A 27,411-nucleotide genomic window follows, 5' to 3' on the forward strand; every position below is an offset into this window, starting at 1 on the left:
CTGAACTCTACCCATCCCTAGCCAGCACGTCACAGGTGACATTTACTATTTCAACTTTGCCAACGGGCAGTCTATGTGGGACCATCCATGTGACGAGCACTATCGGAACTTGGTGATCCAAGAGCGGGCAAAGCTGTCAACCTCTGGGGCCATTAAGAAGAAAGAGAAGAGAAAGAAAAAGGAAAAGAAAGACAAGAAGGACAAAGAGACCCCTAAAAGTTCCCTGGTGAGTCAGTGGATGCCTCCTCCCAGAGAGGCCAGGGCTGAAATCTGGAGGGATGTTGGAAACCTCTAAGTTGTCTGCAGCTGGGAGGTTGAAAACAACAGTCAGAATAAAGTAAATTCTTGATAGTACATTATCTAAACTTTGCCTGTCTTCTGGTAGATTTTCCTTTCAGCTTCTGGAAGTTGTTGCCATCTCTACACATTTCCTTTTTTTTCCCCATCTGATAGGATTGATGCAGTAGTAGTAGCAGCAGTGATGGCATCTGCTGCTCTGGAGAGTATGGACTGAAAGAAGTTGGCAGAGGCCAGTGATCTGAGTGAAGTGTCCTTTCTTTTTATTCAGAGTCAGGTCTCCCTAGTGTGGGTTCTTTATTTATCTGAAAGTGGTGTGAATTCCTAGATGTCAGATGAGCCATAATTGAATTCTCAAATACCAGTGCCTTCAAGATTCAAAAGAAAAGCCTTGGGCGTTATCTCCTCATCTAGATTGTCTTTGTTGCCAGTGTCCTCAGTAAGTGGTGAATAACTGAAGTTTAATTGCAATGTGATTTCCTTGTTGTGTTTTTTTGAGATGGAGTCTCATTCTGTCACCCAGGCCGGAGTGCAGTGGTGTGATCTCAGCTCACTGCAACCTCTGCCTTTCAGGCTCAAGTGATTCTCCTGCCTTAGCCTCCTGAGTAGTTGGGATTACAGGTGTCTGCCACCCTGCCTGGCTAATTTTTATATTTTTAGTAGAGATGGGGTTTCACCATGTTGGCCAGGCTGATCTGGAACTCCTGACCTCAAATGATCCACCCGCCTCTTTGGCCTCCCAAAGTGCTGGGATTACAGGTGTGAGCTACCACGTCCAGCCTGATTTTCTTGGTTATAAGTAGCTTTTGTATTTGAGTTCAAAGTGTTCATATGAATTATTATTTTATTTGTCCCTTCAGTGCATCTGAACCTAGGAGGTGGAGTTATTGCCCACGATTCAGGTGGAGCAACTAAGACCTGGAACCATAGCAAAGTGAGGCCCAGGCTCTCCCAGAATGCTGTGGTCATCCTTTCACCCAGGCCTGGGGCAGGTGGGGCATGCTGAAGAGAGGGAGGGACACAAAAACTTAGTTCAGCCAGCGGGGAGCACTGGGAACATCGTTTCAGATCTCTTCAGTGGCACGGTTGTTTTGCTCTTTAGTTTATAGTTTTTGTTTACCTCCAGAGCCTGGTGCTTCCTCTTGTCCAAGCTCCACAGATGCTTCTCCCTTCCTCCCCCCACTACCCCGCCCACATGTTACTTATTGTTCTGAGAAACATGGTAACAAGCCCATTCCTCCAGATGAAGAAAATAGGGTACATAATTTCCAGTGAGGCGGGATTTTCTAATATCATGTGTTTGAACAGCAAAAGGTGGCTACGGAGCTTTTCACAGACACAGAATAATTTGAAATGGAAGTTAGGCATCTGGGCAGGCTTTGGCTTGATGAAAGGTGGGCAAAGGAATGAAGTGAGGGTTCCGAGGTGGAGAGTTGGGTAAAGGAATGACATGTAGGTGCATGATTGGGTTCTTAGAGACTTGCTGTTAGAGTTCCTTCTATGGTTTTAGAAGGGAAACCATAGCCCTGTGCTGTCAGTGTAGTTCTTAGGGCTCAGGACAGGTGCCTCAAATTTGAGTTTGTCAGGGGGACAGCTCTGAGCCAGGTGGGTATCTTGGATGCAGGTGGTTTGGACTCTCTGGAGATGTGCACTCACAGCCAGGTGGGGTTCAGTGTGAATGTTTGTAGAGGGATGGTTGATGTTTTAGAATTTTTCCTAGCCCAGAGAGTTGGTGACCATGTGGAAGTCTCTCAAGCAATACCAACTTGTTGCTTTGGTAGACAGCACTGGAATGAGTTTTCAAGTCTCAGGTCATTTGTTATGCTTCTCTTCTCTCCCTGTTAAAAAAATTTCTGGGAGTCCTTGATAAGGTTGATGGAATTTTTTTTTTTTTTTTTTTTTGAGAGAGTCTTGCTCTGTTGCCCAGGCTGGAGTACAGTGGCATGATCTTGGCTCACTGCAACCTCCACCCTCTGGGTTCAAGCAATTCTCGTGCCTCAGCCTCCTGAGGAGCAGGACTACAGGCACACGCCACCACACCTGGCTAATTTTTTGTATTATTAGTAGAGAGGTGTTTCACCATGTTGGCCAGGCTGGTCTTGAACTCCTGACCTCAAGTAATCCGCCTGCCTCAGCCTCCTAAAGGGCTGGGATTACAGGTGTGAGCCACCACACATGTTCCAAAGTTGGTGCATTTTATAAAACTAACCAATCACAGAGTCTGAGAGCTGGATAGTACCTTAGGGATGATCTGGTTTGTGCTTTTCAGACTGTCTTCAAGTCAGTTCCTCTGTAGAGGTCTAACTTATAAAAAAAGAAATGGAGCTGCTTTGGTTGAACTTGGCAGTGTGGGTCTCTGTCACGCGTACACTATTGTGGACCCCAAGGTACTGAACTTCCCAGGTTCCAGGGAGCAAGGTTTGCAAACAATTGATCTAATTCAGCCTCCTCTTTGTAGATAAGGAAACTGGAGCCTAGAAAACAACGTATTTTCAGCCCAAGTGAGTTTTTATCTTTTCCTCCCTTTTCAGTTTGTATTTTACTTTAAGGCTGGGTTTCTGCTAAGGGCTTGCCAAGGGCTGAGGTGGCAAGTGTAAATCAGAAGTGCTTTGTCTTCATTTTCTCTGCATGTTTATATACCCATCTAGGAAACACAGCCTGAGGAGGGACTTCTGCCTCCTTCCTCCTTTCTCTGCAGCCCATCCCCTCTGTCAGCACATGGGCTTACTGATTTGGACCTAGATCAAGATACTCAGGCTAGAAGCAAGGGCTCCTGTAACAAAGGAAAGAGCCTGGGCATGCTGGGCGACACCCCCTGGCCTCTCATGGGTGCCTTACCCAGAAGGCTGCAGTCACTCTCCAAAGGCCAAGCTTCCCGAACCCACCAGGTCTTTGCCAACATGGAGAAAGTCTTAGGCAGGGCCCCAGCCCAGTGCAGGAGAGAATTAGGTGATCAGCAGGGTCTGGAGAAACTCCAGAATTCAACAGAGAAAATCTACCTGGGGTTTTCAGACCCCAAAACCGAAGAGCTGGAAATGAGGAGCAGACAGCAGAAACTGGACACTCCAGCCCCTCAGAACACTGGGCTTCTCCAAAATTCGCAGGATGTGGTAGAAAGCAGGAGCCAAGCCCCTGTCCACTCAGAGCTTTCCGAAGCCATCAAGGGCCTGTCACTGCAAGGGAAGCAGCACAGCCACAGCTTAGCCAAACTGAGCTTCACTGGCCCTGGAGGGGACAAGGGCCAAAGCCCCATTCCCATGTCATCCCCTGAGGAGGAGCCCTTCCTGTCATCTGGGTCTTCCGAACACATGTTGCCTGCTAGGAAGAGCAAGTTGTTGTTAGATAGCAGCCCTGCTGAAGACCTGAGCTGGCAGGGAGTTTCTGGGGAAGGTGGGAGTGTAGGCAGTGGGAGGAGGAGAAGAGAAGCTCCTGGACTGTGGATGGGACAGGTCTCTAAGCTTGTCAATAAAGACATCCCAGGAAGCTGCAAGGAAACAGAGCCCAGTGACCCTGAGGCTCTAGGGACCTTAGCTGAAGATCTACCTCAGGGGCTCTTGCTAATACCACCTGAGACCCTGGTATCAGAACCAGCTCAGAATGCCATTTCAGGGAGGGCCCCTGGGGAGCCTCCTGCTGGTGAGAAGAGACAGCCCCCAGGGTCTGCAGAGCTCCCTTGTAAAGATCAGAAGCCTAGTGTGTCTGGGCCTGACTTGGAGAACAGCAGCAGCAGCAGTAGCAACCTGGTCTCACACCTGGGCTCTCCCATCCTGCATGAGGTGAACAACTTCCCTTGGGACTGGCAGAGCTCACCGCGATCTGAGAAGGGTGTGGGTCAGTCAGACTCGGGACTCAGAGATCAACACTTCAGCCCCTTCTTAGTTCCTCACGTGTCCCACATGCAGAGCTCTGTTGAGGAGCAATCAGAAAGTGAAGACTGCTCTGAGGACCAGAGGTTCTACCAGCATATCCTGCAGATAGTTAAGCTCTCCAGGCGGCTGGAGGGCCTGGAGCTGCCTGAGAGCATGCAGGACGTGCCGTACAGACACAGCACCGGCACAGTCTGTTGCATGGCAGCTGAGTCTTCTAGGATTCCTAGTGAGGGTGAGCACGAGGGCATCAGAGCCATGGAGAGGTTTCTGTCATGGCATCAGAGCCATGGAGAGGAGCTGCTGGAATATCCTCAGGAGGTGGCCCTTGCCCCTGCTGGGCAGGTGGCCTCTCAGCAAGCCCATTTCCAGCCAAGCAGCAGCCCCCTCAAGCAGGGGCTAGTTCAGCAGAGCTCCAGCGGAGGGCTTGCTACAGAGCCAGGCAAGATGCAGCGTCTCAACCAGGTAGGCTTCTCAGTGAACATGGCCTAAAGGCCTAAACTTGGCAGGGAGGGAGCAGGTGGAGTTGATGTCTTACTACAGCCAGCAGGCCTGCATTTCTGTTACCCACCCTATCTTGATAACTATTAGTCCTTTAACTACCCAAATGGCCATTTAATGGGATGACACATATTTCAAGTTTCTTCTACCCCATCACCTGCAAGATAAGGCTGAAGGTATCTGTGATTTCCCTTCCCTGGCTCTAACTAATTCATGGGTGGTTCACATGCTTTGAACATGATCAGTTTTGAGGGTCAGCAGGATGTCATTAATTCTGGTATTCGTGCAAGATATAGACACCTTCCTGGGATTTGGGAAACTTTTCCTATCAGCTGATTCTAGAGAGAAGTCCTACCAAATAGGCAGCCTACCCCAAAGCTCTGAACTTTATCCCTTCTTGAAATCACACAGAACTAGAGAGTTAATTTTATTTTTTATTTTTATTTTATTTTTCAGACAGGGCCTCGTTTGGTCTCCCAGGCCGGAGAACAGTGGATCTTGGCTCACTGCAGCTTGCACCTCCATTGCTTGAATCCCAAGTTCAAGTGATTTTCGTGTCTCAGCCTCATGAGTAACTGGTATTACAGGCGCTTGCCACCATGCCCAGCTAATTTTTTTGTGCTTTTAGTAGAAATGGGGTTTTGCCACATTGGCCAGGCTGGTCTCGAACTCCTGGCCTCAAGTGATCCACCTGCCTTGGCCTCCCCAAGTGCTGGGATTATAGACATGAGTCACTGCATCTGATTAGAGAGTTAATATTCTTTTTTTTTTTGAAACAGTGTTGCTTTGTCGCCCAGGCTGGAGTGCAGTGGCACCATCTTGGTTCATTGCAACCTCTACCTCCTGGCTTCAGGTGATTCTTGTGCCTCAGCCTCCTGAGTAGCTGGGACTACAGGTGTGTGCCAGCATACCTGGCTAACTTTTGTCTTTTTGGTAGAGATGGAGTTTTGCCATATTGGCCAGGCTGGTCTCAAACTCCTGACCTCAAGTGATCTGCCTGTTTCAGTCTCCCAAAGTGCTGGGATTACAGGCGTGAGCCACCGCACCTGACTGAGAGCTAATATTCTTATGAGAGATGGAGGTCAGAACCTCTCTCTGCCATCCAGTGAGCTGCTTCTGCTCTTTGCCTCCTAGGGTCCCCAGAAAACCACATGGATAACCTGTGTCAGGGTTGTGCAGACCATATTTGTGACTTCACTCTTGACTTCCACTTCCTCTCCTATTGGGATTTATCAAATGGCTGACCTTGCCCTATCATTCTACCTTTGGACCTTTAAAGAGTCACCATATTCTTCATTCAGAAGTCATGTTAGATCAGAGACCATGGGGATCAATCTGAATTTCTCCAGATATTCTTTTGCTGTTGCCCAGCTGTGGCTTTACCCAGTTGTTGCCTCTGCTTCCTAATTGCTGGCTTGCACTGGTTCTCTGTTAGCTTTAATAAGTACTGAAGAGCTATAAATACTGGATAAACTGCAGATTATCCTGAAAGTTTTAATTAGCCCAATGGCAGTAAGTGTATCTGCTCTGAAGGACAACTGCACGCACAGCCCCATACTCAGAGTTAATGGCCATCTATAGAAGATGATCAGCGAGGAGCCAGGAATGTATAATTTCCCTGCTAATCGCTGATTTGGTAAAGGCCTGGGAGAACAAAGCCCTCAGCATGCTTGTCTCCCTCCCTCAAGCCCCCAGCATGTTAGCAAATTAGCCATGTTAGGAGTCTGTAATTTTCCATAAACACCGTGTGGGGAGAATTTTGCTTGCTGATACATGGGCTGGCTGGAAGGGCTGAAACCAGGAGAAGCATGCCTGGTTTGTTCAGTTTACCTTGAAGAAGCTTTCTTGGGCTTTTTTCCCCCTACTTTTTTTCTTTTTTCTTTTTTTATAAGAGACCAGAGTTTTGCTCTGTTATCCATGCTGGAGTTCAGTGGTGTGATCGTAGCTCACTGCAGCCTTGAGCTCCTGGGCTCAAGCAATCCTCCCAAATTGCTGGAACTACAGGTGTCTACAGTTATAGCCAGCTAGTTAAAATTTTTTTTTTGTAGACTTGGGGTTTCACTATGTTGCCCAGGCCATTCTTGAATTCCTGGCCTAAAGTGATCCTTCTGCCTCGGCTTCCCAGAGTACTGGGGTTATAGGTGTGAGCCACCATATCCTAGGCTCTTTATTCTGCCGTAACCAGAGCTGGTATAAAATACTGTCTTAGAGATAGCCTTGGGTTCCAATCCCATCTCTGCCTCTCACTGGCTCTGTGACTTTGGGCAGCGTGTTTTTGTTTTTTTTTTTTTTGAGACAGGGTCTTACTCTGTAACCCAGGCTGGAGTGCAGTGGCATGATCTCACCTCACTGCAACCTCCGTCTCCTGGGTTCAAGTGATTCTCCTGCCTCAGTCTCCTCAGTAGCTGGGATTACAGGCACCCGTCACCATGTCTGGCTAATTTTTGTATTTTTTTCATTAGAGACAGGGTTACACCTTATTGACCAGGGTGGTCTTGAACTCCTGACCTTAGGTAATCTGCCTGCCTCAGCCTCGAAAAGTGTTGGGATTGCAGGGGTGGGCTACGACGCCCGCCCTGGGCAGGGTTCTCGACTTTGCTAACCTCCGTTTGCTTATATGGGAACTAGATAATGGCAGAGCCGTTCTCAAGTGCTGTGAGAATAAAATGAGACATTGCACGGAAAGTGTTTGGCCAGTGCACTGCTGGCCAGGTTATGGTTATTATCAGCTCCTTTTCTCCTTAAGAAAGATATTCTACAACAGGCAAGATGATTCCAGTGGACCTGCAGAGGCTCAGGAATGGTTCTCACCTTACTTTCCTGGTGAGCATCTGATGCAGAAATGGGCCCTGCTGGGAACCCACCAGCTGGTCTGGCCCCTAGACTGAGGCTATAGGCAAGAAGATGGATCTTGTGACTGCCTCTAGGTTTCCTTTTCTCTCTTCAGTCCTTGTGGGATTAGGGAGGATTGGAATTTTCGTGTCATCTGAGACATTTTAAGTTTGAGAAATGAATTTTGAAGAGCTCTTTGTAAATTGTTACCAGATTGCCATCCTTGCTTCTGATAAGCCTAGATTATAGTAATGTGAATCCCTGTGATAATAGCAATTTTATAATGTTGGTACAGCCCTGGGTCACTCATAAAGGGCCCTAGCACTCGTCTCCTTGAGTTTCTCAGCACACCTAGTCAGGTGGCAAGGCCCATATCATCTCCATCTTGCAGATGAGTAAACTGAGAATCGGAGAGTCTGTGAGTAGCCAGAAGTCTCACAAATTCTGATTTGCAGCGTCATTTCTTTCCTCAGCCCTTGCTTGCAGGAAGGAGAACAGGGAAAAGAGAAGGGACCTGGTCAGCCCCACTACTGCCCCTTTGGCAAGGCTCCTTTCAGCTACCTTATCAGTGGAGAGGGAAGAGAGTCCTTCCTTTTGTTGCTCATGTGTAACTTTTTGTAGTTAGTGTTGATTTTTTTTTCCAGACAGGGTTGCTTTTATTTTATAGAGACAGGGTCTTCTTGCTCTGTCTCTCAGGCTGGAGTGCAGTGGTTATTATCTCCCAGTGGCTATATTGCACTATAACCTTGAAGTCCTGGGCTTAACTGATCTTGCTGCCTCAGCCTCCGGAGTAGCTAGGACCACAGGCTTGTGTTGCCATGTCCAGCTAATTTTTTCGTTTTCTATGGAGACAGGGTCTCACTGTGTTGCCTAGGCTGGCCTGAGATAGGGTCTTGCTCTGTTACCCAGACTGGAGTGCAGTGGTGCCATCATAGCTCACTGTAGCCTTCAGTTCCTGGGATCAAGCAATCCTTCCTCCTCAGCCTCCTGAGTAGCTGGGACTACAGTGCTTGCTACCACATCTGGCTAGTCTTTAAAATACTTTCGTAGAAATGGGGTCTTGCTATGTAGCCCAGGCTGATCTTGAAGTCCTGGCCTTAAGTGATCTTCCCACCTTGGCTTGCCAAAGTGCTGGGATTACAGATGTGAGCCACTGTGCCTTGGCCTTAGATTTAATCAAGAGCAAATCGTACAGGCATGCCCATAGTTAAAAAAAAAAAGTCAAATAGTACTAAAAGGCATAGATAAATTAAAAAAATAAATAAATAAAAATACAAAAAAAAAAGGAAAAAAAGTACTAAAAGGCATATAGGAAAGTATAACACTTAACTATACAGAGCCCTCCTCAAAGGCAGTGACTCTGTTGTGGTGTTTACTTCCATCTTTGTAAAGAACACGCTTAAAACGCTTTTTCTTGATTCATCAGTTTTAAACTACATCTTTAATTGAGACTTCTCCTTCCGGTAGACGTGGATTTGTCTCTGCTTTCCACTCCTGCATCCTTCCTATATGGGTTCTATTTTTATTTTTAGAAAATAAAAATCTCTCTCTGTTACCCAGGCTGGAGTGCAGTAGCATGATCTCAGCTCACTGCAACCTCCGCCTCCTGATTCAAGTGATTCTTTTGCCTCAGCCTCCTGAGTAGCGTGCCACCATGCCTGGTTAATTTATATATATATATTGAGACTGAGTCTTGCTCTGTCACCTAGGCTGAAGTGCAGTTGTGCAATCTTGGCTTACTATAGCCTCTGCCTCCTGCAAGCAAATTCTCCTGCCTCAGCGTCCTGAGTAGCTGGAACTACAGGCGTGTGCTACGATGCTCGGCTAATTTTTTAAATTTTTTAGTAAAGAAAGGTTGGCACTGTGTTAGCCAGGATGGTTTCTAACCCCTGACCTCGTGATCTGCCCACCTTGGCCTCGCAAAGTGCTAGCATTACAGGTGTAAGCCACTGCACCCAGCCCTAATTTTTGTATTTTTTGGTAAAATGGGATTTCACTGTATTGGCCAGGCTGGTCTTGAATTCCTGACCTCGTGATCCGCTTGCCTTGGCCTCTCAAAGTGCTGGGATTACAGGGGTGAGCCACCACGCCCAGCCTCCTATTTGGCTTCTGAAAGGAGAGCAGAACCCCATGCTGCATCTGCCAGATGTAAAAGAACTGTTTACTGTGAGACAGCATGAGAGTTATGAGAATCAGGAAACCAGGCTGCGATTTCTCACATAGTTGGCACAATGGTAATTTCTGGATGTTGTGTTTCATTAGCAGCCTCTGGGCGGAGGTGGTTTAAATTCGAGTGTGCAGGATTTAGATGTTTTATTTTTTTATCTGTCTCTAACACACTCAGAGCCACATGGTTTCTTGGGTTGTAACAAGATGTTTTCTGTTGCCCAGGCCCTGGGTTCCTTGTTAGCCCCAGTTCATGTTCCTCTTGGGGGACTGGCTCCTTTGCGAGGCCCTGTGGATACCCCACCCTCTGCTCTTCGTGGATCTCAAAGCGTGAGCCTGGGGAGCTCAGTGGAGTCTGGATGTCAGTTTGGAGAACTTGTGCTGGTAAGTACTTTGTCTTGTGTTCAGTGTATTTAGTTCCTGTGAGTCCCTCCATATACCATACTAGGAACCATGGCCTAGGGGTGAGAAATAGAGGGAATTGGTGGAGTCCTCAGGGTTCATAATCTACTTGGGAAAATATAATTCACACCACTATGACTGCAGACTCTGGGCTGTGGAGGATAGACCCATGCTGTAGGGACATCAGTGCTGATTTCCCAGTTTATGCAGCCAAGGCAGTAGGAGTGGCCCAAGGGAGTCATTGGTGTGAGCTGGAGTTGCCAGGTCAGCTTCATGGATGTGGTGGGGCTTGATCTAGGAGACACTGACATAGAGAGTGGGGAGGAGCATTCTAAAAGTCATTCCAAAGGTCTTCCAAGTGAGTCCTTTGATTGTCCTTCTCTATTTTGAAGCCTTCACAGGGTCTCAAGACTTCTGCTTCTACAAAGGGTCCCTTGGGTTCCATACGTGAAGACAAGAATGCTCTCAGCCTCTTGGCTTTAGGAGAAGAAACCAATGAGGAGGATGAGGAGGAAAGTGACAACCTGGTAATGACGAAGTCCTCTCCCTGACCTGGAAACCCTTTGTGCTATATTTTTTCCTTTTGAAATTTTTTTTACTGTGATGAAAAAAATATGTAACATAAAATTTACCCTTTAACCTTGTTAAAGGTAAAATTCAGTGGTATTAATTACCATCACAATGTTGTGCACTCATCACCACTATCCATTTCTTTTTTTTTTTGCATTCCCCCTCCTACCACTATTGATTTCTAGAACTTGTTCATCATCCCAAATAACTCTGTACCTATTGAGCAATAGCTTTCTATTCCGTTTCCCTCCAGTCCCTGGAAACCTAATCTGCTTTCTGTGTCTATGAATTTACCTATTCTAGTACCGCCTGTAAGTGGAATTATACAATATTTGTCTTTTTGTGTCTGGCTTATTTCACTTAGCATGCTGTTTCAAGGGTCATCTGTGTATCTAATACAAGCATGTATTAGAACTTTGGTCCTTTTAAAGGCTGAATAATATTCCATGGTATGGATATGCTACATTTTGTTTATCTACTCATCTGTTGATGAATATATGAGTTGTTTCCACCTTCGGCAGTCTCTGTGCTACTTTTTTAAAAAGCAAGAATGGTTTTTTTGGCTCACAGCTTCATTTCTCAAGCAGTCTATTATCCTTCTAGATCTGATCCAGAAAGTACAGCCAGCAGAGAGCACCTTGGCTACTTGCTTGGTGCGCAGCATACATAGTTTGTGCTGAATGGAAAGCCATTTAGTGAGGCAGCCTCAGTGGTGGTCCTGCTCCGAGTCCTCTGAAGCCCTGCCTGGGCCCGCCTGCCAGCTTAGCAGTGCCCTACCTTTTCCTCTGCAAACCTCTCACCCTGGGTTGACCAGTTTCCTCAGACTTACCACGTGTCATCATTTTCATTTCTAGAGTGTCCACAGCTCAAGTGAGCCTCTTAAGAACCTACACCTGGACATTGGGGCACTGGGGGGTGACTTTGAATATGAGGTAAGAGCCCTAATCCCTATAGGCAAATGTGTCAGCCTGGCATATCCCTCCTTTTTTTTTTTTTTAATTAAGCCCCCCTACTTTGTGGAATGCATATTTGGAAAAAGAACCATTTTGTCCCAGTCCTGTCCAGATGGGATTTTTGGGGTTTGGGCGAAGAACAAGAATAAATGAATAGATTCCTGTCCCTTCTAGACCCTCCCTTTAAACAAACAAACATCAATACTCATTATATTATTGTAATACCTAAAACCTCCAATGCCTTTTTTTTTTTTTTTTTCCAAATATAAAGAGACAGAGTCTCGCTCTGTTGCCCTGGCTGGAGTACAGTGGTGTCATCAGAGCTCAGTGCTTCGAACTCCTGGGTTCAAGTGGTCATCTGCCTCAGCCTCCCGAGTAGTTAGGACTACAGGCATGTGCCCCCATGCCTGGCTACTTTTTAAATTTTTGCAAAGACAAGGTCTCTCTGTTGACCAGATGGGTCTCAAACTCTGGCCTCAAGCAGTCCTTCCATCTTGGTCTCTCAAAATGCTGGAATTACAGGTATGAGCCGTTGTGTCCAGCAATGCATTTTATACTTAGAAAGGAGCTTTGTATCCTTTGTTTGGTGTCCAATTTATTAATTTAAATATAACATTTCTCTAAATATTCCCAAAGTATTTATACAACTAATGAATCATGAACTCACCAATTAGATTTCCCCAAACACTTAAATATTGGTTGCAGGCACAATCAGTTAAACTTTTTACAAGTCTAATATACCAAGTTCTTTTAAATACTTTCAATACCTTAACATCAAACAAGTCACTCACGCTTTATTAGAATGATCACAAAACTGACCAGTAAAACAGAATTGCTTATATCCTGGATTTAAATTTGCTTTCTCATTATCTCTTATTATTTCTGACTTGTTTCTTAGAAATCACCTTGCCTTAAGAGTCAGGATTAATGTCTCAGGCCACCTGAGGTTTCAATGCTGGCCAAAAGCTCCTGATTTTGTTCTTGAGACTTGAGTTGTGGGCAACCCAAGTCTAGCCATTGGACAGGGCTTTTTTTGTTTTTCTTTTTTTGAGACTGGATCTCACCCTGTTGCCTAGGCTGGAGTGCATGTCAGCCTCCCAAGTAGCTGTGACCTCAGGTGCCTGCCACCACGCCAGCTATTCTTTGTATTTTTTGTAGAGACAGGATTTTGCTGTGTTGTCCTTGCTGGTCTCGAACTCCTGGGCTTAAGTGATCCACCTGCCTTGGCCTCCCAAAGTATTGGGATTACAAGCATGAGCCACTGCGCCCGGCCCAGCATTCTTTTTGTAGTTAGACTTTGCCTGTTATCTCAGTAACTGTTCAACATTTTGGCTGTGCACAGTCAGATAGGTTTTGATTATGACTTTACTATTTCTTGTCAAATGTGACCTTTTTCCTAAGTGTCCTATCTTTATTATCAAGCTAATATATGTCTGCTTTGAAACTGTTCCTTCTGAGTAGGGCCTGGTCTGGAAGGATTAAGTTTAAAGCCTTCAGACTATTTGGTTCCCTGAAATGACAATTTTGTTTTCTTCTCCACCACCAGTAAGACCTATATAGATGGAATCAAAGGAGATGCTCAGGCTTGTGCCAAGAAGGTTGACCATGTATAGGACTAGGGGTGTCAGGAGGACTGACTTGCTTGTGCAGGAAGAAGACAATCTCTATGAGAATGAGCATATTGAGGCTGGAGATTCTGCCGTATTCATTTCTGTATGCCCAGGTAGTAGCTATCCCACTCCCTCTGAAACATAGGAAGCTCTTGGGTGTGTTTCGTTCAACAATCCAGAGAATGAATTTGTGAATAAGTGAATGAGCCATGCTGAGACAGAGAGAGTATCCGGGCAGGTCGTGTCGTATTTTTTTCTTCTCTTGGCTTTCCCAGGTTTTGGATAGAGTGGGTACTTGATCCCTGCTGTCAGCTGGTGGATTGAAGAACCCGATGTGGGTTGATCATGATTTACTTTGACCTTGGGCAAGTTAACATTTAACTTCATAATGGATTGTAAATGTCAACAAAAAAGCCTTTTTCTTATTTGAAAGGTGGATTTCTAAAAGCTTTTCTTCTGATGACTGTGTGCTTCTGTGCGGGGAGTGGCGACTTTTGAACACTTTTATAACCTCTTTAATATAAATAGGCACCCCAGTGTGATGAGGGGAAATGTCTGGAGTGGGTGGTGTTAAGTACACCTCCTACCCCTGTGTCTAGCATCCCCACAGATTTAGTCTTTTTGTCACATGGAGTGTTGGATTCTATGCTCTAACTTAAGGCAGGAATCACGGCTTTTCTTGTTGCAAGTGTTAGTGGTAGGGGCGAATGGGAGGTTTCAGGACAGTCAATGCTACCTCTACCTGGGCCCTGCTCTTTGAAAATGGCTTTTGTCCCAGTTTACAATATTTGGATTCTCTGAACTACCCACTTTTCCCCACTCCTGAGTGTCCCAGACAGCCTAGGATGAAGATGGACTTCTGAGGTTAGTTCTACCCTGTCTCACTGGGAAGTTACTTTGCTCATGATTCCATGAGGGGGCAGTAGGATGGCAAGAATGCATCTGGTCTTGTCTCCTCCCCCTCCTGCTCTCCAACTTATACCCACTTCGAGTCTGTTACAGACTGAAGAGAGAGAGGCTTATGGAACCGACACTGAACAGGGTGAACGAAAGCCAGGAGGCTGTAGGGTAGGTGAGCAGACTTTATGTGGCCATGTGGTGCTGGTGAAAAGCCCATCAGTGGATCAAAGGAGTGGGAGGGAGCTTGGGCTTAGAAATCACAGGATGATGTCAGTGTGATTGGAAAGTGCTAACAACACTGGGGACTGTGCAAAGAATTGAGACCAACTGGGCAGGAATGAAATCTGAAAAATAAATTGGACTGATGATCAGCTTGCTGGGGGTCTCTGCAGAACAGGGTCAGTGCACAGACATGAGTTCAGCTCCTACATCCTTTGTGCCCTGTCCCCCATGCTCGTGGATTACAAGAGTCCTTGTCTTGTGGTCTGGGCAGAAGGAGGGGAACCTCATGGCTTTTGGGAGGCATGCTAAATATTCATGAAACAATTCTTATAAGCTCTCTCCTGCTCTCTCCTCATGCAGATGGTAAAGTCTTTTTTGAAAAAGCAGCAGAAATGTGCCTTGTGATTCTCAAGGACCTGGGACTGTGAAAGGAGGAGGCAGAAGGAGTGTGAGCAGGGATAAGCTGAGGGCAAAGCTCTGCTGAGACTGAGGCCCCGCCTCTGCCTTCACTTCCCACAGAGCCCAGGGCAGGAGACTGCACTTGAGTGCCCAGAGTATATATCCTGTTTGGAGCTTCAGGCCTTGGGCCCGGAGACAAGAGGCAGGGGCCAGGTGAAAGGAGATACTCATGGAGTTGAATGGCTTCTCCAGACCCTCAGCTCTTGTGCATTCATTTGTGGATAATCTACAACAAATGCTTCGCCTCTCTGCTTTCCCCACCCTCGAGGTGCTGTCCTGCGGTTGCAGTTAGTCAACATGGTGCCGAGAATGCAAGGTCATTTATTTTAATATTACCCATGTTTTACTGTTTTAGGTAAGGCAGACTAGAATGAGCACCATCATGTGGAAATTTTCTTTTGAAGAATTTAAGCATAAGAATTGAGCTGGGCCCAAGATTATTACAATTTGGCTATATCCTCTCATTTGTAAAAATGGAAATCTCTCTCTTTAATTTTTATTTTAAGTTCAGGATAACCCCTAAACTTGTGTTTTGGGGGTTTGTTATACAGATTATTTCATCACCCAGGCATTAAGCCTAGTACCCATTAGTTATTTTTCCTGTTCTTCTCAAGGATGGGGAATCTCTACCTGTATCTTGTATTCTCTGAAATTTTGATAGGTTACTTGTTTTTCCATCATCTTGAATAGTTAATTAATAGCTAACATTTGTTTAGTTATTTTTTGTTTAATAAGCACTATAGTAAATATAGTCTAATCCCTATATAACCTTGTAAAATAAATATTACGTCTCCTTTTTGCAGATTGGGAAGGGAAACCTCAACTCCTAGCTTTGCATGACCCACTTATTCATGTTTAACAATTCGTTCAGCAAACCTTTATTATGTGCCAGAAACTAGGTATGGAGGACAATGAGGAGCTAATTTGGTGACAAAAACAGATAAGGAAATCAGCAAATATAGCTATTAAGGTGGATGATGGGAAGGCTTATCTCAGATCAGCTGACCCAGGGATCAAGGAAGACATCCTGTAAGAGGGGATGCAGTGAGGACCAGTGGGAGTGTGTCGGGGTATTGTGTGTATATGTGTGTTTTAGGAATTGCATGGCAAAGTAGTGAACTAGTGTGATGTTTATCCACAGGTAGGAGGAGAGGGTATCTGAGAGTTTGGCTGGAGGTGAGCCATGAGAGGCAGGCAGGAGCTGGGCCTTAAGGGCTGTGGGCCAAGCAGGAGTATAAAGTTGATCCTGAAGGCCATAGGGACTGTTTATCTGATACCTCCTTTGTCCTCACATCTAAGGTGTACTGGTAGGCAGCCCTCTTAGGACCAGGTTTCACTTGCAACTTCAAGCTGCGGGGAGCCTTTCCTTAATCTTGGGATGAGCCTGGCCAGGGTAGGTTGGCCCTGCTTGCTGAGTAAGGGGGTGTGGTTTTCCTGACACCCTTAGCCCAACCCAGGCAACTCCCACCTCAGAAACCCACAGACATTTGGTGGTATAGAGACAAAAAGGCCTTTAGGCTCAGCCTGAAGCTGCTTCACTTGAAGAGAAGTTTGTCTTCCTTCTCTAAGCCCAGTGGTCTTGGCAGGTTTATTCCAGGCTGGAGGTTAGGGATGCTGGGAGGGGCAGCACTGGTGGGTACCTGCATGCATGCTGCCAAGACATGAGCTTCCTTCATGCCTTCTTTACTTCCCTTTCTGCTCTTCTTTCTGGGACAGGCTTGGGCCTGATGACAGTATCACCAATGTGTCTAGTGGCCTCTTTGCTTTGGGCAGTCAAGGCTCATAACCAAAGCCTTTGGGAACATTTCACTTTTCTCAATATTAGCTCAATTCCTCGAGGGCAGGATCTATGTCTTGGCTGTATTTGGATTCCCAAGGCAGTGTTTGGCACATAGAATGTGCTTAGTGAATGAATGTGTAAGTCTCATTACATAACGTAAGTTAACATTCGTGGGACACTGACAGTGTGCCATTCACAATTCTGAGTTACTTAACTCACTTGATGAGTGCTAACTCACTTAGTCTTCCCAACAACACTCCCTATGAGGTAGGCACTACGACATCCCAGTATTTTAGCAAAAGAAACTGAGGCACATTCATAGACTTAAGTAATTTGCCTAAGGTCACACATCTGTTAAGTGTGGAGCCAAAATTTGAGCCTGGGCAGCCTCTGTCTCCAAAGCTGGGCTCTGAATGACTCTGCTTTACTGGCCTGCTTAATCATCCCTAGGAAGACTGGGTTAGCTTGTCAGTAGACTGTCAGACTTGCAGGCAGAGGGTAATTTCTGTGGGCACAGCAGACACTGTAACAGAGCATCAATAAATGCCATGCTTAGGGCTTGTTGTTGGACCTCTCCACTCTAGTCATCATGGTCCTTGAGTCTTCAGAATAGGGAATCAGGAAGCCTTAAAAATCCCTCATCAGAAGTTATTCAGTCTGGCAGCCCAAGTGTCAGCACAGATGCTTTCTGAGAGGAAGGCTTCTCAGCCCAAGCCTAGCAGAGATCACTGGCTGTATTTCCAAGGGAAGGTTTTCTTTGTCTCTTTTGACTGACTCTAAGCAATTTAATGGAAGGAGCCTTAGGTTTTTACTGGTCTTTAAAGTGAGGTTTGTGTCTAAGAAGCAGGGTGTGGCCACTGTAGGGATGCACTGCTCAGATCCCCTTTCCAGAGACCCTGCCAAGGGGAGGTTAGTAGAGATTGACAGCCTCCAGCCACCCTTTCTATCCCCCCTTCTTCATGGAAGGCCGTGTTTTCTACTGGTGATGGGGCACAGCAGGGGTCTGAAAGCAGAGCCATTTCTGCAGGTATGGAACTCCTCTAGTGGCAGCCTGCTTGGTGACTCTGCTGGGCTGGCCAAGACTTTGTCAGAGCTGGAGAAAGTCTGGAGGCTCCGCCCACTTCCTTTATCCTTTGTAGACATCTGCCTTAAATCTCTCAGGCATCTAACCCTACCTTGTCATCTGCTTCTCAGAGGACCAAGTCAGCAGTGATTGGTGAGGCTGCTGTCTCTGAGGCTGATCAGTGTGTACCCGGAAGGCTTTAGGGATGAAGAGTACTTTCCTGTTAGTTTTTACCCTGCTGCCTGTTAAACATGAAAAATAGAAATTTGAGAATTTGCTGCCTTTCTCTCATGTGATGATCCATCATCATCTTAACTAAATATTGGCTTTTGAGTTGCAGTCTTATGATGTGGCTAATGGGGCTGTAGCGAGACAGATTTATTACTTGAGGAGATGATAGGTGGTGACAGAGTTGTATCATCTAGCGCAATGACTTCCAGGCCCTCCAGTGGATGGGGATCAGCTTGGGTATATCCAGATCACCATATAAATTCCAATTCTGTAGAGCTAGGGTGGAGCCAGGAATCTGTGTTTTAAAGAGCAGAGTGGGCTGGGCACAGTGGCTCATGCCTGTAATCCTAGCATTTTTGGAGGCTGAGGCACATGGATTGCTTGAGGCCAGGAGTTTGAGACCAGCCTGGCAAAACCAAACATGGCAAAACCCTGTCTCTACTAAAAATACAAAAAATAGCCAGGTGTGGTGGTGCACACCTGTAGTCCTAGCTACTAGGGAGGCTGAGGCATGAGAATCACTTGATCCCAGAGGCAGAGGTTGCAGTGACCTGAGATTGTGCCACTGCACTCCAGCCTGGGCAACAGAGTGAGACTGTGTCTCAAATAAATAAATAAATAAATAAAATTAAAAAACTGGGTGATTGACAATCACTGGGTAAGAACTCAAGCGCTGGCCTGTGGGAATCAGGGAATAGCATTTCTGTCTTGTACCATGTCTCAACTCCTTTTGCACATTCCTTATGTCTTCCTTTCTAACATGGTCTGTTGCTTCCTAGGAGTCTCTCAGAACAAGCCAGCCAGAGAAGAGAGATGTTTCTCTAGATTCAGATGCTGCTGGTCCCCCTACTCCCTGCCAGCCCTCCAGCCCGGGTGCAGACAGCAGTCTGAGCAGTGCTGATGGCAAAGGGCGACAGGGAAGTGGGGCAAGACCTGGGTTTCCAGAAAAAGAGGAAAATGAGAAGAGTGAACCTGAGGCTTCCAGGAATCTGGTGACCCCTAAGGTGGACCCTACAGGCGATGAGCCTGCCAAGGCCTCTGAAAAGGAGGCACCAGAGGACACAGTAGATGCAGGAGAGGAGGGTTGCAGGAGGGAACAGGCAGCAAAGGAGCCAAAGAAGACAGCTTCTGCTCTGGAAGAGGGCAGTTCATACGCCAGCAAAGTAAGTCACCGTGTCCCATAGGCAGGGGTTGGCTGTAGCCCTCTGCTGCTCTGTTCAGCCTTGGGCAGGGTCCTATCCCCACATCTTTATTACTGAGTCAGGAGCTTCATTTGCAGTCCCTGCACTGGGCTGTCAGCATCAGCCAGAGCCCTTGATTGTGACAAATATGCCCAGACCCAGCAGGCAGTAAAATCCTGAATAAAGCTGCAAACCTGCTGGCACTCCAAATTGAGAGCAGAAATTTGCTTTTCCATTGGCACCCTCCTGGAATGTTTGTTTTCTTTTCTACTACTTCCTTCCTCTCCTGCTTCTTACCTCCCTCTTGTACATTTTTTTTTCTCTTCTTTTTGAGACAGGGTCTCGCTCTGTGGCCCAGGCTTGGAGTGCAGTGGTATGATCTTGGCTCACTGCAGCCTTGACCTCCAGGACTCAAGCAGTCCTCCCACTTCATCATAGTTCAGGGTGCTTTTTGGCAGAGCATTACCTCAGCCTCTCGGGTTGCTGAGACCACAGGCATGTGTCACCATGCTCGGCTAATTTTTGTATTTTTTGTAGAGGCAGGGTTTTGCCGTGCTGCCTAGGCTGGTCTCTAACTCATGAGCTCAAGTGATCTGGCCACCTCATCATAGTTAGGGTGTCTTGTCTTGTCTTTTTTTTTTTCTTTTTTGAGACAGAGTATTGCTCCTTTACCCCAGCTATGGTACAGTGGTGCAGTCCTGGCTCACTGCAACCTCTGCCTCCCAGGTTCAAGTGATTCTTGTGCCTAGCCTCCCAATTAGCTGGGACCACAGGCATGCACCACCACACCTGGCTAATTTTTGTATTTTTTTTTTTTTTTTGAGACGGAGTTTCGTTCTTGTTACCTAGGCTGGAGTGCAATGGCGCGATCTCGGCTCACTGCAGCCTCCGCCTCCTGGGTTCAGGCAATTCTCCTGCCTCAGCCTCCTGAGTAGCTGGGATTACAGGCATGCACCACCATGCCCAGCTAATTTTTTGTATTTTTAGTAGAGACGGGGTTTTGTCATGTTGCCCAGGTTGATCTTGAACTCCTGAGCTCAGCTTCTGTCTGTCTGTCTTGGCCTCCCAGCCTGGCTCCCCTTGTACTCCTTGACAAGTATGAGAAGTTTGGGGTAGTCGTGGTTGCAGCAGTTGGAGTTCCTAGAGAGAGAGAATGTTGTGTGTTGTGATGAGGTGGGGGACGGTGGTGGTCGGGGGCAATAGGTACCACATTTGGGAGTATTCTACCCCAGCATAGGTAGATTAGGTGACAAGAAGACTCTTCTCGTCCATTTCTGTGGCTCTTTCTGAACTATCCCAAGACATGGGAGTGGTTGCTTTGGCAAGACCAGGCCAGTGACCAAAATGGGCAGAAGTAAGTCTGAATGGGGAGATCCTTTGGCATTTTAGACTTTTCAACCCTTAGTCCTGTTCCTCCTCCAGGTAAATGGTGAGGAAATTCATTCAAAGAGCTTTTATTGACTGGGCATGGTGGTTCATGCCTGTAATCCCAGCACTTTGGGAGGCCCAGGTAGGTGGATCACTTGAGATCAGGCGTTTGAGACCACTGGCCAACATGGTGAAACCCCGTCTCTACTAAAAATATAAAAATTAGTTGGGCGTGGTGATGCATATCTGTAATCCCAGCTACTTGGGAGGCTGAGGCAGGAGAACCGCTTGAACCTGGGAGGTGGAGGCTGCAGTGAGCTGAGATGATGCCACTGTACCCCACCCTGAGGGACAGAGTGAGACTGTGTTGAAAAAAAAAAAAGCTTTTATCTATTTTCTGGGAAACATGCTCTCCCTCTTACAGAAGGAGTGGTTGCTTTGGCAAGACCAGGCCAATGGCCCTCTTACAGAAGGAGAGCATGTTTTAGGATAGCATCAGACTTTCATACTGCCACCTTTCTAATCATCTCCACTACTCTTGGCTCTTCTTACTTGTGTAAATCCTTCTGATCTGATTCAGAGTGTGGTTGTCTCTACTCAGTGAGCTGCCCAGCCCCAGTGGGGCAGAGGCTGTGTAAATGTCCAGAGAAAATGGTGGGATCCACAGGCCTCCTTTAGGTTTTCCAGAAGAGTGGATTTCAGTTTGGCCTGTGCCCTATATTGGCACCACGGCCTGAACAGAATGCCCTGGGTAGTGACGAAGACCCTTTATGCTCTGTCGAGGAATTTCTCTCTGTGTCTCTCTCTCCAGGAATCAGAAATTAGTGAACATATGAAGGAACCACAGCTCTCAGACTCCATAGCTTCTGACCCCAAGTCCTTCCATGGGCTGGTGAGTTTGAGATGAGGCAGTAGAGTGGTGGTGAAGAGCATGGATTTGTGAGTCTCCAGGGTTAAGTAATTTGCCTAGGATCACACAGCTTGTAAGGGGAGAATTTTGAACAAATGCTCGAGTCTTATCTAGCTCCAGTTTCTCAATGCATTAACTAAGGGTATTTTATAGGTTTGTTGTGAGAAGAATGTAAAATGTTAGCATATAAACATTAATAATAATGTTATATATAAAATAACATAAAATGTTAGCTATTATTACTATCACTATTCTGTGAATTGCTTGTGTGATGATGTGAGTCACCTCTAGCAGGAGCATTATATGAGCCTAGGAGGTTAGAGACTGGTGTGTTTGTGTTTATGGGATCACTGAGCTGTGGCGGGGACCAGTCCCCAAGTTCTGGCCAGGAGGGATGCTGTGGCTTCATTTCTAAAGTTAAGGCTTTGTCTTGGAATGCCAGCATCCATGGTTTCTTTGTCCTAGATCTTCTACCCAGCCTGCTGTATCCTGCTTTCATTTGTCAGGTCTGTACCTAAGGGGAATAGTTCAGGGTGCATTTTGGCAGAGCATTACCTCTAGAAGCCATCCTCCATCTGTTTGGAGGAGGCAGATCAAAGGGAAGGGATTAGTGGGAGAGGGTCAGGGATGAACAGTAATGATATGAGGGGGTGCAGAGGAATTAGGAGGCTGTGTGTGCTTGTGCCTCACTGAGCCATGGGCTTAGCAGGCAGATGGCAGCTGCATTCAGTGAAGTAGAACTCCAACTGAAAGGAAAATGTCACCAAAAAAGAAGAAAAACCCACAAGCTAGAAAGGGAAGGCAAAAAGTCGTTGGCAAAAACTGTCCATGAAGAATCGCCAAGTCACAGATCTCTTGGAAGGAAGGGGGCTGGCCCTTCTAAAGCAGTCACCCATGTGGAGAAATGTGCCTATCAGCATTTTTCTTCTCTATGGAAGTAGATGGAGGAGGCTGTGGACAGTGGGACCAGACTTTGTCTGGGCATCCCACCATTAATCAGGGTTGATGTGACAGGACTGTTCCCATTAGCATGCTATTGGGTAGCAGTCCTTCACTTAGCTCAGCCGGGATCTTAGGCTTAGAGAGGGTGGGACTGTGGGCCTGTGGCAGCCAAAGGACAGCAACAAACTGGCACCAGTGTGGGCACTTGCTGCCTGTCCCAAAGAGAAGCCGGTGCTGGAAGCACCACTAATTAGCCCGCATTGTCTAGATGGGCACCTGTATGGAATGGGGATGGAATGAGGTGAAAAGAGTCAAACTACCCATGGGTTTTCTGGGGATGTTGGCCTCTCTTCTCATGCCCGGTTGGGCACCACGGATGAGGAGAGATGCTGGAGAGTGACATCCTTCACAGCATGTGTCACGGAAAGAGCTTGGGCTTTGGAGTCAGTACAGGGCCCCATCTGACCCTCAGGCCCCTGTTTTTCAGCTGTGTGACCTTGGGTGAGTTACATGTGCTCTCCAACCTGCTTCCTTATTTGTGAGATGAGGGTAAGAATTTTAGTCTCACAGGGTTATTTTTTTTCCCATAGTTTTATTATGAAAAATTTCAAACATATGGAACAATGAAAAAATTGTTCGGCGAATACTCACATATTCACCATGTATAGCCACAATTAGCATTTTATCATACTTGCTTTATCATGTATCTTTCTATCTAGTCATGGTGTTATTTTGAAGATGAAATTAGTAGATGTTGAAATGTTTGGCACAGAGCTGGGCACAGAGTAGACATCTTTCTGGAAAGTGAAGTTAGGAGTAGTGAAGAGGCCTGGTGGGTGTTGACTGTGACAGAGGCAGAGTTGACCTTTGCATCTCCACCGTCTCTAGGACTTTGGTTCTCACACCCGGATCTCGGAGCACCTGCTGGATGTTGATGTGCTTTCCCCTGTCCTGGATGGAGCCCTTTGGCAGGTGAGTCTTTCTGGGTGGTGGGCTGAGTTGGGGCCTCATTTTCCCTCACAACCACTTTTTCGGATAACCTAGAGCCGGGCCCTGCCCATCACAGGGTGCATTTCTGGAAGTTCTCTCCCTTCTAATTCATTAAGGCATGGTTCTGACTGCCTTTCATGGTGCTTCTGACCATTCCTGCATTGTTGCTGTAAATTAAAGCCCTTTCCCCCCATATATTTTTTCATTTATCCACTCATTCAGCAGCTGAGAGGGAATCTCTGCTCATGTCCAAAACACTGTGTAGACTGTAGATTTCAAGACATTTCCCATCCATCCTCTTTACGTGCCCAGCCCACCTGCCACTCACCAGCTGGGACTGCTGCTCACCATTGCTGGGTCACATCTCCACCTCCACCACCCCTCTGCCCGCCACTCTACTTTCCCGTTTTTCCTGGCAAGCTCTTTGTTGGTCCTGGAGGTTCACCTCTGACACCACCTCCTCAGGTGGGATGAATTGTTCCTCTCTTTGCTCTGCTTAGTCCCTCTTGTTTTGTTTGATGGTTGTCTGTTTCCCCTGCCAGATGTAAGGTCTGTGTGTGCATGGATGATAACTGACCCACGTAGGGTACAAAGATGACTCAAACATAGATCCTGTCCTCAAGGAGCTTCCAGCCAAGACCTTTTTTTTTTTTGTTTTGTTTTTCCTTTGTGGATTGGTTAGAAGAGCAGTTCTGGCACATGGTCTCTGCACATTGCAAGGTTAAGGGAACATTTGGTTTGGGCAAAATGGAAATTTCTTGGGTGAAACAAACAGGATGTTTCATATGAACCCAGCCTGGGAGACTTCAGTGAAATGTGTGCTAGAGACAGGATAGAGTTTTCAGGCCAACTGCATTTGAGCCCCACATGTTCCTCTCAGGTCTGGCTGATAAAACCTTTCTGGGCCACTGTCCAGCTACCTGGTCCCTGTTGGACCTTGGTCATCCTATTTGCAGTGCTAAAGAGATGTGAGGACACAGACAAGGGAAGATGGGATTAGTCAGGAAAGGTTTGGAGCAGGTAAATTGTGTGGCACCTTTGGCAGTAGGTGAGTGGGAAAGTTACTGCGTCAGTGGGGTGACGGTGGATTCCTTTGCTTGGAGTCCAACACCTGGCCAGTATCAGAATTACTTGGGAGCTTGAAAAAAAGATTTCTGGGTCTACTTAAGACGATGTGGACAGCAGCCTCTTTTCGGGCTATGCCACTTGCTGTAACGAATAGCAGGACCTGACTTGGTTTTGGTTCTCATGAGGTGCAGCCTCCTGAGGTGGCCATCCCTGGCAGAGGAAGCCCTAAGCCAGCTGTCCCCAACCTTTTTGGCATCAGCGACGAGTTTCTTGGAAGACAGGTTTTCCATAGATGGGGACACGGGTCGGGACATTAGATTCTCACAAGGAGCACGCAGTCTAGATCCCTCGCATGCACAGATCACAATAGGATACGTGCTCCTGTCAGAACTCAATGCCACTGCTGATCTGACAGGAGGTGTAGCTCAGGTGATAATGCTTGCTCACCCACTGTTCACCCCCTGCTCTGCAGCCCAGGAATGGGGGACCCCCCCCTCCCTTAAACTATATCTTGTGCCCTGCCTGTTGTGATGTGGGTAACTGGGTGCTCAGCATAGCTGACCAAGTAGCTGAGCCTTTGCAGGGCTCAGCCTCCAGGTGTCTGCCATCTCTGGAGATGGAAGGCTCAAGTGGGAAGGTGGAGCTGGAGGAGAGAGCAGCAGCCCCTTCGTGGGACAGAACTGTAGCTGCCATCCTCTGTCCTTCCTGTGTGCTCTTGCCCAATTTGCCATATTCTCCATGTCTCTCTCAAGGGCAGGAGAGAGGGCTTAGAACTGAGCTATACTAGTTTTTGTTCATTTTAAATATATATATATATATATTTTATTGCATTTTAGGTTTTGGGGTACATGTGCAGAACATGCAAGATAGTTGCATAGGTACACACGTGGCAGTGTGATTTGCTGTCTTCCTCCCCTTCACCCACATCTGGCATTTCTCCCCATTTTAAATATTTTTAATGCAGCTGTGTTGAGATATAATCGATATACAATAAACTGCACATTTGTTTGTTAAGTTTTACCATGTTATGTACCTTCACAACCATCACCACAAAAAAAAGATCATAATGAATTAGACATAATACATTTCATAATGAATTAGAAAAGTGATTATAAAATTATTTCAAATAATACAGAAGGTCCAAGTTCTCTACTTCCTCTAACCTTACTCACACAGGCAGGGACTATGGACAGTTTCCATTCACATTTTTCGTGTGCCTTTCCAGAATTTTTTCTGTGTACATATAAACCTGTATCTATTTTCTACTTGCTTATCTTTTTTCTTCCCATAAAAATTGGGATTGTGCTACCTAAACTGCTGGGTGATGTGCTCTTTAAATTTGAGAATAGGCTCTTGACTTATTTCTGAGTTATTTTATATAGATCTACCATATTTATTTTGTTGCCTGCAAAGTCTTCTGCTGTATGAATACACCATCGTTTATTTAACTAAGGACTGAATCCTAAATGAAAAAAAAGACTCTAGAGCTGAGTTAAGGAGAGGGAAATGATATATTAGGCCAGAGGCTTAGGATGTGCGATTGTCTCCCCTTTCTTCCCCGCATCCCCAGACAAAGTCTTGCTCTGTCGCCCAGGCTAGGGTGCAGTGGCGTGATCTCTGCTCACTGCAGCCTCCACCTCCTGGGTTCAAATGAGTCTCCTGCCTTGGCCTCCCAAGTATTTGGGATTACATGTACGCACCACCACACCTGGCTATATTCTTATTACAGAGGGGGTTTCACCATGTTGAAACTGTTGACCTTGTGATCCGTCTGCCTCAGCCTCACAAAGTGCTGGGATTATAGGCGTGAGCAACTGTGCCCAGCTCGATTGTCTCTGCTTTCTGAAGAATGCTGACCTTGGCTGCTTTCCTCATCTGGTCCCTTTGCTTCTTTTTCTGGAGCAAAAAGTTCAAGGGAGGCAACCCTCTCTACCAGGAGGACCCTCTGTCTGGGTATTTCCCCAGATGATCCCCTTTTCTCTGTCAGTGAGGCTTGTTCAGTTTCTCACAAAAATATAAGTGAAACAAGAAGGGAGAGGCCAGAAAGCCTTGGTCTGTAGCCAGCCCTCCTGTCAGTTGCCTTTTTCCTTATGGTGTGTGGCGGATAGCTTTCTGACTCAGGGTGCAGTCCCCCTATTTTTATTACTATCACCCCACTTTATTACTCATCTTATATTTTAGTTTGTTAAATGGAGTTAGCCTGTGTGATTTTCTTTCTTGACAGGTGAGAGAGGGAGATATTTGATGAGCATGGTGTGGTCTGTAGGGGAAGACAAGTTGCGAGTTGCACGCTGGAAGTGGAGAGAGGTGGGGTGGGAAAGGCTGCATGCTCTGCCATTGTCTGCAGGCTCTGCCCAGGCTGATGCGATGAGGAGTGGCAGCCCTGGCAGGGAGCCCTTCTGCTGCAGGCACTGGGAGGTACTCACAGGCAGCATTTCTATTTTTAATGTAATTTGGGGGAGCTGGGTTTTAGTTCAGGCCCTGCCCTTCCTTACCCATCCAGATGGCAGGGTTGGCCACAGCTGCTGGGGCTTAGGCTGCCAGTGGAGAGGTGTGGGGGCTGTGGGCACAGAGCTGGGGACCCCAGTGGGGAAGACGGAGTGAGCTGTCTCCTGCCCCACCTCTCCTGTTGACCCTGTGTCCCAGAACAGACGGGGCTCCTGTTGGCATGACAGAAGGAGTGCAGGTCCTAGGATGGGGACTGGCACCGGCAGAGTCTTTTGTTTTTTACCTTAGGCTGGGGGAGAGGGAGAGGAATGTGAGAAGAGGAACTAACATTGATGGCATGCCTTCTTTGGGTCAGGAGTTGGGCCTTACGCATATGAGCTGATTTAATCCTCACCAGCAGCCCTGTGAGTTGCAGTTTACGATCCCATTTTATACAGTGGAGGAGACAGACTTCCCAGGCAGGAAGAGCTAGAACAAAGGGTTGACCCCAGGCTGATTACACTCCTATACCTCTGTGGAAAATATTTGAAATGATCAGCAATATTCCTCCCCTCCAGGCTGGGTGACAGAGTGAGACTCTGTTTCAAAAAAGAAAAAAAAAAGAATAATTCTTCCTGCTTCCTTTTTTTCCTACCAGCTTTCTAAATTTCAC

General features: G+C 46.7%; 1 protein-coding gene across 50 annotated transcripts in view; it reads left to right on the plus strand.

The window, feature by feature from the left end:
• The window catches only part of CEP164 (centrosomal protein 164), a 77,826-nt gene that overhangs the window by 20,629 nt on the left and 29,786 nt on the right, over positions 1 to 27,411 (plus strand). For 25 of the 50 annotated variants that reach the window (XM_078339555.1, XM_078339558.1, XM_078339559.1 and 22 more), the window contains 7 exons: positions 22 to 226; positions 9,888 to 10,046; positions 10,457 to 10,591; positions 11,489 to 11,566; positions 18,632 to 19,015; positions 21,213 to 21,293; positions 23,142 to 23,225. In XM_078339555.1, the coding sequence (XP_078195681.1) occupies positions 22 to 226; positions 9,888 to 10,046; positions 10,457 to 10,591; positions 11,489 to 11,566; positions 18,632 to 19,015; positions 21,213 to 21,293; positions 23,142 to 23,225 (1,126 nt within the window). Of the gene's footprint in view, positions 1 to 21; positions 227 to 2,755; positions 2,799 to 2,945; positions 4,629 to 9,887; positions 10,047 to 10,456; positions 10,592 to 11,488; positions 11,567 to 18,631; positions 19,016 to 21,212; positions 21,294 to 23,141; positions 23,226 to 27,411 lie in introns of all 50 variants that reach the window. The other 25 variants (XM_035264657.3, XM_035264656.3, XM_035264670.3 and 22 more) reach the window with 4 other exon arrangements.

This window comes from Callithrix jacchus, chromosome 10 (assembly GCF_049354715.1).
Source record: "Callithrix jacchus isolate 240 chromosome 10, calJac240_pri, whole genome shotgun sequence".
Classification (NCBI taxonomy): domain Eukaryota; kingdom Metazoa; phylum Chordata; class Mammalia; order Primates; family Cebidae; genus Callithrix; species Callithrix jacchus.